At 45.8% G+C, this 11,807-nt stretch overlaps 2 protein-coding genes across 2 annotated transcripts; both read right to left on the bottom strand.

The window, feature by feature from the left end:
* Positions 1 to 589: 589 nt before the first annotated feature.
* Positions 590 to 2,533, bottom strand: LOC136499502 (uncharacterized). The gene is made up of 3 exons (XM_066495131.1): positions 2,117 to 2,533; positions 764 to 1,405; positions 590 to 630 (listed from the first exon to the last, which is right to left on the bottom strand). Exons 1-3 carry the CDS (start codon positions 2,220 to 2,222, stop codon positions 590 to 592), a joined length of 789 nt encoding a protein of 262 aa, XP_066351228.1. The 5' UTR covers positions 2,223 to 2,533.
* Positions 2,534 to 3,426: 893 nt separating this feature from the next.
* On the bottom strand, positions 3,427 to 4,965 carry LOC136499501 (receptor-like protein 52). The gene has a single exon (XM_066495130.1). The coding sequence runs from the start codon at positions 4,963 to 4,965 to the stop codon at positions 3,427 to 3,429; it is 1,539 nt and encodes a 512-aa protein (XP_066351227.1).
* Positions 4,966 to 11,807: the final 6,842 nt, after the last annotated feature.

Raw genomic sequence — 11,807 nt, 5'->3', positions numbered from 1 at the left:
GTTGAATTCTTGAGGGCGAGATCACTAATGCTAGAAATTCTTGACTAAGTAAATACATTGATGTAGCCACAATTTACTACGAAACTGATTGCACGCTATGACAGGAGAGGAGCAGATTTGTGTGCTGAAGGACATTGGACCAAGAAACTGATCTCGTGCATAGATTATGTACTTGATCATGATCTCTGACCACTCTAATGAAGATGTGCACAGTGGCATAATAATTGATAGAAATCATGGTTATTTGATCCCATGTTTGGGCTAAGTTATACATTTCAACTTTTTCCTATCTGTTTGAAGACAAGGACCCTCGCAACAGAGGCATGCCACACTGTTAGAGAATAATAATGTGCCAGGTGATAATTTTCTATTTAGATAGTGTCGATGGGTGTGTTTTGTTTTTCTAATTTTGATTTCTTGTAGATTGGCAAGACTACCAGGAAGGAGTGAAACAACACGCGTACATGATAGAAGCTTGGAGAAAATTGAAGTAGTACCACAAACAAATGGAATCCGTTTAGAGGGGTTGAGATAGAAAAATTATCACCTGGCACATTATCCGACCGTATTACAAAATCGTGGTTGTTTACTAGAAGACCCCGCATCCATTAAAATATGAATTTATCAAATCTGGGACGGGAAAGGAGGGGTAAGACTGTCTCCAACGATACCACCCAAACGCAAAATAGGTGCGGCACAATGCTTTGGGTAGGCAGAAACGACCTCCAACGGAGCACCCAAACGAAGAACGCATTTTGCGTACCAGCCACTTCGAAAGGCAAATAAGCGTCTCGCGAGGGAGACGACGCAAATGTCCGGCGCCGTTGTGGTGGGCCAGCGGCAAGGCGTGGCTCGCGACGGGGCGCGGCCGGCTCGGCGAGGCGAGCCCGCGGCGGGGAGCCGCCGGCGCTTCCAGGCGGGTCCGCGGCAGACGCAGCCGGCGCGGCCAGGCAGGGCTGCTGCGGGGAGCCGCTGGAGCAGTCGAGGTGGTCGCCGGCGGAGGCGGTGGTGGTGGCCGCGGAGGTGCGCCAGCCGACGAGGAGGAGGCCGCCGCCGGGTGCGGGTGCGGGGCGGAAGGTGGAGGTGGGCACGAAGCGGGTCCCCGCTCCAGTGTCGGCGAGGAAGCCCAGCATCGGGGGCGACGATCCCCCACGCCCGCGGTGGAGGTGGAGCTCGCGGTAGCGGCGGTGGAACCGCGGGCCCATGACGATGCGGCGCCAGCGCCTGCAGACGAGCACGGCCCGGACGAGGCTCGCTAGGTCGGCAGGTGGGAAGCGCAGCAGGACCTCCTCCACCAGCTCCTCCATCAGCGCGCTCGCCGGCGGTGGCGGCTCGATGCGGCGCTCTTCGCGGGGCTCGCCAGGGCCGGCTGCTCCGTCTTCGACATGGGGCTGATTTGCGTGGCCTGTTGGAGAATCTACATTTTAGGTACCGTAGCCTTTCTACTGCATATGACCTAAACTAGAGAATGGGTGCGGTGTTTAGGTGTCATCGTTGGAGACAGTCTAATAGATGATTTTGCCTATGTCTCACCTAACAGGTTTTCTTCCCTCTCTCTTCCTTATGTTCGATGGCATTGATGTCAAAAAAAAATAGTTCGGTGGCTAGATCCTCTTCTACTACCCCACCTCCGGCAAATCCACGCCCTCCACCCAGTCGTGCCTGCTCCGCGGTGACACCCGGCGCTCCCTCCCGCTCCTCCACTTCTGCCTCCTCGCCGTCGCCGCTTCGGCACATTTCACCCGGTCCGTCTCCCACCTCGCCGTCCATGGCCACCGTCATGATGCCGGCTGCTCACGCTTGGCAATGGCACTCGCCTAAGCTACTGCACTTGGGGGCCCCACGTGATGCCTAGGGCCGGGCTTGCCACCATCCTCTCCCGCCGGGGTGGTGGTTGCGCCGGTGGCGGTGGGAGACGAGGTGGCAGGGCCGCGCGGTGTGCGAGCGGAGGGAGTGGGCCACCGTGAGCACCGGATGGCAGCAGATTGGTGGACGAGCCAAACCCACGGATGCAGAGGCACACATCGACTTAAGCCACGGTGGCAGAAGAAAGAAGCAGAGCATGGGTAAAGGCAAGACAGAGGAGGAAGAAGATAGACTAGAGGGTAAAACAAACATTTTATGGCCATGGTGGCGGCAGGAGTGACTGGCAGGCCCGCTGATCGAGTGTTGGGGCGAGGTGGCCGAACTGCCTGACCCGATGAAATCACCGTGGGCGCCATATTGCGCCGCTCGAAGGAGCGCAGCAAACTCTTGGCGTGTTGTAGGTCCTGGGGGCCGTGAAGCTCGACGTCTATGTGGATGTGATCCGGCAACCCCCTCGGTGAAGAGCTGCGCCAGCTGGTATGCTAGTGTCAGCCGACCCGTGTGCGCCATCCGAGCCTAGAACGCCCGTGATATGAGTCAATAGATGTCGTGAACGGCAAGTGAGCGAGTTCGGCGAGGTGGTTGGTGCGGATCGGCGGCCCGAACCGCTGGTGGCACAGCCATTTGAAGCCTTCCCAGCTCGGCACACCGGCGTCGCGCTGGACATAGTACCATTGTTGGGCGGAGCTGGTCAGGTGCAAGGAGGCCAGCCAAACCTTGTCGCCGTCGCGGTGCGCTGGGCCCGAAAAAACTTCTCACAGAGGTTCAACCAGCCCAACAGGTCGTCCTTGCCATCATAAGTCGGATTTCAGGGTATTGCACATGTGGTGTACCACTTAACAAATTAAGATGGAGTCGAATTTCGATTTTAAGAGTTCGTGGACCTAGGTGGCACAACGCCATAAGTTTAAGGGCAGCCGTCACCTTCTATAAAAAAACAGGGAAAGTCCTTTCACTAAAAGAAAGAGAGAATGAATACTCAACCATTCAAAAAAAGAATGAATACTACCATTTTATTTGCATTGGGATTAGACTATACTAACAGGCTAATTTTCAGCAGCTAACTTTTAATACTAGTGAATCTAAATAGGTCTTAACTTGTTGCATGCTCTTGCCCGACAGATTAAACTAGGAACTGCGGAACAAAATGAAGCTCAAAACGAGTTTGTGCTGTGGCCCTACATTAATAATACTGCCAAGAAGCAAAAGACTAGTTGAACTGATTTGAATTAGTTGATGACATGCACGGCAGCACAGCATTTTAGAATTATTGGTTTGTCACCATTTATACTGTGGTAGTAACACTAATTAACAGCATGATTAGTGCCATGTCTTGGCGGATGTATCTTCAACCTTCCTCCAATTACTGGCTCTGAACTCCTGTAAAAGCTGATTACAGCACGCACCATGCGGTGTTGTATACAATATGCTTGAGACTTTTGAGACGAGGAATGAAAACTAATGTTTTAGGAAACCTGAGTTTCTCTAGAAAGGAAGGCATTGCTTATGGTTGACCTCTGAAATGCATGTAAAATGTACGTTTAGTCCCTGTAGATTAACTTAACATATTCTTCCGGAGAGTTTGTTGTTTCCCAGGTTCAGTGTCCACAGCAGTGGCGCGCCATAGATCAAATTTGGTGGTATCTCACCTGAGCGTTGGTTACTGCTTAGGTCCAGATCTTGCAGTCGTGGCGTACCGTAGCCCAAATTTGCTGGTATCTCGCCAGAGATTTGGTCACCATTCAGGTACAGATTCACGAGAGTGGCACATCGCACGAGACCTTCTGAGATGGAGCCGTTCAAGTGATTGTTTGAGGCACTGAAATACCGAAGCCTGCCTTGAGCACACAACCACGCTGGGATGCCACCGATGAGCTTGTTGTCATCAACTGAAACAACAGATAAGCCTGGTGAGTGCTTCCCGAGCTCTGGCGGGAGTGTGCCAGTAAGCCTGTTGCTGTCCAAGGACAACATCGTAAGCGATGGCAACTGGCTGATACTTGCTGGTATTTCACCAGAGAAACTGTTGTTATCGAGCATTAATTCTGTGAGGTTCTCCAATTGCCCAAAGACTTCAGGGATGGCTCCAGCAAGCTTGTTGTTGGATAAGGCGATGACTTTCAACCCCCTCGCAGCAAAACCATCAACCACCATGTGTCCGGTGAGGTTGTTCGTGGAAACAATTAAGAATTGAAGCTTCTTGAGGCTCCAAATCTCAGGAGGTAAGCTTCCAGTCAACGAGTTACTTCCAAGGTTCAGATGCCACAACATTGTCAAATTCACCACGTAGCTCGGGAAGTTGCCGATGAGGCCACATCGTTTAGCCCATAGGCTGACTAGCTTGGTCATATTCTTGAACGATGTTGGTAGCTTCCCTGTGTCGAACGAGTTGAATGCCAACCACAATGTCTCGAGACTCCTCAGCTCGCCAACCCCTGTCGGGATCATGCCTGTGAGGCCGTTGTTGTCTAGCTGGAGACACCGGAGGTTTCGGAGCCTAGACAGAGATGCCGGGATGCTGCCATTAAACCTGTTGAAACTGAGGACCAGCATGCTCAAGTTTGCTGCAAGGGCATGGCCGATGTCATCGGGGAGCTCTCCACCGATGTTGTTCCGGGACAGGTTGAGGTACCGGAGCGAGCTACAGCGGTAGAGCGCCGTCGGGAACGTGCCGAAGATGTTGTTGGAGAGGTCGAGGCCTGTGAGGCTGGAGAGACCGCCAACGGCGTCTGGAACAGGTCCCGTGATGTTGATGCTGGAGAGGGTGAGTCTGGTGACGCGTCCGGCCGAGTTGCACCTCACGTATGGCCAGCGGCAGTGCGCCCCCGTGGCCGAGGTGGCGACGCACCATGTCGCGAGCACGGGCGGGTCGCCCCACGCGCTCTTCATCTGGAGGAGCAGCTCCGCTTCACCTACCGGTTGGGATTGGGACTGCGCCTCCGCGCACTGCAGGAGGCAGTAGGCTACCATGGACAGCGGCAGGAGGAGGTGGTAAGCGTACACGTAGGCTCGGCGCCGACGCGGTGTCATCATTTTCAGTTGATGCACAAGGGAGTAGGGTGCTTTCAGTTGATCATTTTCAGGCCATGATATAATCATCTTTCCAACAACCGTACCACCGGAGACTCAGATCGAGACGACCGGAGTTAAGTCAGTCACAGGAGACTTGGAGACTGCTAAGTCGGTCACCGCGCGCCTCAACGCATGGCGTCCATTAGTTGCACCGGAGTCAGTCACAGGAGACTCGGAGACTGGCAGTCGGTCGCCGACGGCTGACACACGAATCCTTGAATCCTCCCTGCTGTGCCTTATTTCCCTTTGCTGAAAACAGTGGAGAACAACGTACGACGAAACAAGATGCAATGCAACCACACACGAATGAATGGCAGGGTGTGATAGCTTGACTGAAGGTATATATCGACTCTCTGAATCAAAGGGTGGCTATCCAGTCCAGGCTATCTAGATGGATGGCCAACTATCTCACTGAAGAGAAGACTCAAGAGAAGGAGAAGACTTGCTCTGGTTCTGATCGAGCTTCTCAAGTGTTTAGATATTATCCTCCATCGTTTCTGAATGGCGTTACCCGACGCGTGCTATTCTCCAGTCCACAGTCCACAGCCACAGGACGTACGTGCGCCTTGATCAGAGCACGACGACTCGGCTCGCCCTAAGGGCATGTTTGTTTGAAATAAGTCACCTATTTATAAGTTAAAAATTGAAATAAGTGATTTATTTTGCTAAACACCATCAACTTATAAGTCACCCCTGCTTATAAATTTTAAGTTGGTTCACCCCTGCTTAAAACTTATAAGTCACCCTTTTCCACGTGGGGCCCACATATTTAATGAGCTTATAAGTCATCTACAACCAAACAGGCATGACTTATAAGTCACTGGTTTTCAGTCACCTGACTTATGAAAACCAAACAGGCCCTAAGCTATTCTTAGGTGGTGTTTGGTTGCACCTCGTTGTTCCATCGAATGTTTGGACATATGCATGGCGTATTAAATATAGACTAATTACGAAACTAATTGCATAATTTACGACTAATTTGTGAGACGAATCTTTTAAGCCTAATTAGTCTATGATTTGACAATGTGGTGCTACAGTAAACATGTGGTAATGACGGATTAATTAGGCTTTAAAAATTCGTCTCGTGGAGTACTGACGAATTATGTAATTTATTTTTTATTAATATCCGAACACCCCGTGCAACATCCTTACGATACACCTTCTAAATTTTAGTCACCGGATCCAAACACTCCCTTATTCTCACTGTGGCCAACAACCGGACTAATGCGCGCATGGCGTCCACATGTCAGAGTTCGTGCGTGGGTCCATGACTCAACCGACCGAAACGGACTCAAACTAACTAATACACCTAAATAACTGTTATTTTGGCTTCTCGAAAAACAACTTTGATTAAATATATAAAAAATATTAATATTTATGGTACAAAATTAATATCATTAGATAGATTATTGAATCTATTTTCATAATAAATTTATTTAGAGATACAAACGTTGCACGTATTTTCTATAAATCTAGTTAAACTTATGACATGAAAACAAAAATACGATAGTTATTTAGGGACGGAGGGAGCAGAACAGAATCAACGGACAAAAGCTTTATAGTTAACACATCTCCCCAAAAAGCGAGTCTGGCTAACTTTAGCATCACAAGGCTGATCCGGGGCATTGTGCGGCAAATTTTTATTTTCATGGGCCCCAGCTTACTACCACCTCTCAATATATTATAATTTTCGTAGAAAATTTAATAACTAATAGAGCTTGCTTCTCTATATATGGTTCATTCTTATTGCTTATTATTACTTGAGCAATAATATACATTTTTTAGGGTGTACTTGAGCAATATGCATGCTCTAACAGACTAGGACTCTGATAGAATCAACATAAAAGCTTTGGCGAACACTAGACAACTCTGAAAAGCTATTATAGCATGCAATGAAGTTTATAAGATGCTTGGGACTTTAGGATGAGGAATGCAAACTAATATATTTGGAGATCTGATAAGTTTTTCTTGGTCAAGAGGAAGCCATTATTTATGCTTGTCCTTTGAGAGGCATGTAAAATATTTTTGTGTCCTCTTTTTTTTTTTTTTGCGATTCGTAAAATATTTTTGTGTCGTTGCTTCGATCTTGACGTCGTGTGGGATAGACTCTGTACAATTGACAGTCGTTGCAGGTTTAGTCCTTGCAGATTAAACTTAACAAATCCTCCCAGTGAGTTTGTTGTTGTCGAGGTATAGTCTCTGCAGCTGTGGCATGCCATAGCCCAAAGTCACTGGTATCTCCCCAGAGAGTTGGTTACTACCTAGCGCCAGAAACTGCAGAGTGGCACATCGCGTGAGGCCTTCTGGGATCGAACCATTCAACTGATTGACTGAGGCAATGAAAATCTTTAGATTGCCTCCCGCGCAAACCCCCTCTGGGATCCTACCAGTAAGCTCGTTCTGAGCAACATGAACAGCAGATAAGTTGGGCGAGTGCTTTCCTAGCTCTGGCGGAAGTGTGCCAGTAAGCCTGTTAGCGCCCAAGTATAATAGCCTCAGCGACGGCAAGCGACTGGTGCTCGTTGGTATCTCGCCGGAGAAGTAGTTGTATTGAAGTACCAAAACTTCGAGGCTATCCAAGCAACCGAATACTTCTGGGATTGTTCCAGTGAGCTTGTTTTCATGTAAATGGATTTTGACCAAGCTCATCGCACCAAAACTATCAACCACCACGTTGCCAGTGAGGTTGTTGTTAGACACAAAGAAGAATCGCAGCTTCTTGAGGTCCCAAATCCCTGGAGGTATGGTTCCGGTCAACGAGTTGTTCTCTAGGATTAGTGCCTCCAACTTCTGCATCTTTACCACATAGCTTGGGAAGTCGCCTATGAGGTTGCAACTGCCCGCCACGAGGCTGACTAGGTGGGTCAGGTCCTTGAACGATGCTGGCAGCTCGCCTGGGTCAAACGGGTTGCACGCCAACCACAACAGTTGAAGGTTTGTTAGCTCGCCAAGCTCCGTTGGGATAGTGCCGCTAAGGCTGTTGTTGTTCAGCGCGAGGTACTGGAGGTTCTGGAGCCTGGACAGAGACACCGGGATGCTTCCAGGCAGCAAGCACGTTGGCGGTGAGGTGTTGCCATGTCTTTGGAGACCGGAGACTGGCGAATGTTTATGATTGAGCAGAGCAGGGCACTGAAAAATCTCTATGCTTGGAGTCTGTTCCGAGCCGTGATAAATTATGCAGCTGCCACGTAGACTGAAACACAATAAAACTGGCCCGGTCAAGACACGGGCAATTCGCATCCCTGTTCCTGGCCCGGAGAGGGCAATGGACGATGGAGATGGAAGAAACAAGCACGCGGCTGTGTCCCTTGACCGACTTAGCGAGAGCGACAGTACTTAGTTGCAGATTGGCGTAGGAATGGTACTATTCCGAAGCACCACTTTCCTGTGCCAAAGCAGAATCCAAAGCAAACTAGGAACCATGGAACAAAATGAAGCGCAAAGCAAGTTTGTACTGCGGCCCTACATCAATACTGCCAAGAAGCAAAACACTGTTGGGGGCGTGAATTGATTTGAATGAATGAATTGGCTGATGACCTTCCACTGCAGTACAGCAATTTTTTTTTTTTTTTGGGTTCTTCACGGATTATACGGTAGTATTAATGGCATGGTGATTAGATCCATGTCGACTTTTTATATATGCAACTTAAATCTTACCCCGCTTAGGAGCCCTGGGCTCCAGAATGCAAATCTTTTTTTTTCCCGATCAGGCCGTAGCCTGTTTTCATTAAGAGAATAGAAAAGTTTTAAAGTTATACGACATCGACAAGTTCTGGCTATTCCAAACCCGCTGTCAAGACGTTAGCGTTCAGGACCAGCTAAAGAATGTTGATAAGCTAGAGCTAGACCCTAGCAGCTACAACGCATACAAGGCACTATATGAAAGTAGAATCTGCGACTGTGGGTACAACACGGCAAAGCGTTGGGACTACTTGGCCTACTCGACGTCCGTCAGCAGACCACGATGACGCCGGCGCCTCTCAAGAAAGAGTATACCCGCATGGCTTCCAGTTTACTAGGGGACAGGGGCCCTTTGAACGTCCACTGAATGCAAATCATAGAATACAGTGAAGTTTATATTTGTATCCTTCGAGACATTACAATGAGAATATAAACTAGGTCCTACTCCCTTCGTTCCCTTTTACCAGGCGTGAGAGGAGTATTTACAGATACCTCAAGTGCTTGTTTAGTTTCCAAAAAATTTTCAAAAAGTGCTACAGTAGCCATCACATCGAATCTTACGATACGTGCATAGAGCATTAAATGTAGACGAAAAAAACTAATTGCACAGTTTGGTTCGAAATCACGAGACGAACGTTTTGAGCCTAATTAGCATGTTCGCTTGTTGGTTTTAGTCAGGGCTTATCAGCCAGCCAACAGTGTTTTTCACTCACAACAAACCAGCACCAGCCGGGCTTATCAGCTCAGAAACCAACCAGTGAACAGGCCAATTGTTTCCTTTGTTTTTTTCTCACATGATGAAACTGATTAAACAATAGTAAACCCTATAATCTTTCTCTCAAACTCAGATCCCCAAATACTCATCACAAAAATAAATAATTGTATAATACCAATTCATCAAAGCCGGAGCATGCAACACAGTAAAAAACATTCCTTGAACATGTTTGAGGTTTCATAAAGCATGGCTATCTCAGGCAAGCACATTAGTTAAATCTTTGTTCGTTCATGGACGCAGGAACAGACATCCAGCATTTTTTTTTTTGGAAAATCCCGTGCAAAGAAAAATCCTATCTTTTTTATGAAATGTCAATGAAGCAACTACTATACACTAATTTTTTTATGCCTATCGTTCTCACTTGGGCTAATCTATACATATATAAATATATAGACTTGTTTGTACTCTTTGTTTGATCCATTGTCCCAAACCATGGCCCCAAAATTAATAATTTTTTTTGACTATAAATCACTAGTAGAGAAACAGGCTGTACTCTCGGTTCTCAACCCCCTTCAGTTCCGGTTTTGGAACCGGGAGCATGAATCCAGGACTAAAGGGCCCCTCCTTTAGTCCCGGTTTCGCGCCCAGGACTAAAGGTCCCGGTTGGTAATACCAACCGGGACTAAAGAGGCCTCCCGGTCTAGCCACTTGGTCCGACCCTTTAGTCCCGGTTGATATTACCAACCGGGACTAAAGGTTTTTTTTTCATTTTTTTGTTTCTATTTTCAATTGATGATTCATTTTGGTTTTTAATAGGTTTTCGAATACGTATTCTACGCTGCTAATAATATACGTATTCTACACGTTTATAATGTTCGAACATTTTGTACAAGCTAAAGTATGAAACTAACGTATATATTACATGCATATATATATATATATATATATATATATATATATATATATATATATATATATATATATATATATATATATATATATATATATATATATATTGTACGTTATTTTATGTACATATAATATGTATATATATTACAAATAAAGTTTGCATTGTATATTCTATCATATTCTTGGCATAACAAATTCACTCCATCTCGTTTGGCTTCCATGTTTCGTTCACATCATTGTAGAACTCGTCGGCGGGGTTTAGGACCTGATTATTAAGAAATCCTGCTATGATCTCTTGAATTACTTTCAGTTGATCACGTCGTATGACTTTTCCTTCAACCATAGAGTCTTCAATAAAAGTTAAAGGAAAAGTATTAATATATATATGTGTGTGTTGGTCACGTGATTACTTATATATATGAGCAATAAAAGAAATTGTGAATATATGAATATATTTATATAACGTACTTTGAGGTTCTCTTCAGGAGTTCTTTTTTAGTACGCTATGATGAACTCGCAAACATAGTATCCGCAGTAGTTGTTCTCCTTTTCTTGCCTCAGAACCCACTTTTACGAGAAAAAAGATCCGGTGAATTGAAAGCATTCATGGTGTTAATTGAATTATATATATATATATATAAATGTAGCTAGTACTTACTTTGTGTGCGATTACATCTAGTGGCGCTTTGCAATATTTCATGTGGTGTTCCTCAATGAAACTTTTTCAAACACTGCGCCCAATAAAATAAAAAATTAATTTGGCCTTTAATAATTGTTGCAGTTAAGAGATCGGGGTATATATAGTTGCTAGAGAGACCAAATTACCCTTGGATAATATCTATCATGTCTTGGTACTCTATTTGCTCTTTTCTTAATGAGTCTAAGATGCTCAACCGACTATTGGCCATATCGATGACCATCAATATCCAGTGATTGATGCATATGTTTTTATACACAAATATGATCGACATTAACTAGAGTCAACATATTTATATATGGGAGATAACTTAGCTAGTAAGCAAATAACTGAACAAATGTCTATATGATCGACATTAATTATTTAACACTCACTCGAAGTTGTAGGGGAAGAGTATGTCCTTGTTTTATTGGTTCACTAAGAACCTCATGAGATTTTTCTCGAGTTCAGCTTTCCATTGAGGCGGGGGATTAGGGTATTTGAATACGACATTTGGATCAATGAAACCAACATCATTATCCTTTCTCTTTCTGAGTTCTATCATCTCATATCTGTATATATAAAAATATAGTGTGATGATATATAATTTATATATATACATGATGCTTTATATATATTTTTTTTAATAGTAAAAAATAATCACACTTACAAACAATAGCAGCTAATAAGACTTTTGTCGAGAGAGCCCAGGTGGCATAGTTGGTGTAATTATGAAAACTCGACATATATAATGTCATCGCCACGGAAGTAATGTTGGTTTCTAACTCTGATAGAAACAAAGGTCTCTCCCCGTTCACACGCCGTCATGTACCACTTGTTTAGCAGGTACATTTGTGTACCCAGTTCATCTAAGGCCTCAGGGTTGTA

This window comes from Miscanthus floridulus, chromosome 13, assembly GCF_019320115.1.
Source record: "Miscanthus floridulus cultivar M001 chromosome 13, ASM1932011v1, whole genome shotgun sequence".
NCBI classification, from domain to species: Eukaryota; Viridiplantae; Streptophyta; class Magnoliopsida; order Poales; family Poaceae; genus Miscanthus; species Miscanthus floridulus.
The sequence above is the reverse complement of the archived record's forward strand: the minus strand, read 5'-3'. Positions and strand labels throughout refer to the sequence as shown.

Coding starts and splice junctions, on each gene's coding strand:
- LOC136499502 (XM_066495131.1), bottom strand. CDS start 2,222: ATGGCGCCCACGGTGATTTCATCGGGTCAGGCAGTTCGGCCACCTCGC. Junction 1,406..2,116: donor CGCCACCATGGCCATAAAAT/GTTTGTTTTACC, acceptor ATTCTCCAACAG/GCCACGCAAATCAGCCCCAT. Junction 631..763: donor TTTGCCTTTCGAAGTGGCTG/GTACGCAAAATG, acceptor TTCCCGTCCCAG/ATTTGATAAATTCATATTTT.
- LOC136499501 (XM_066495130.1), bottom strand. CDS start 4,965: ATGATTATATCATGGCCTGAAAATGATCAACTGAAAGCACCCTACTCC.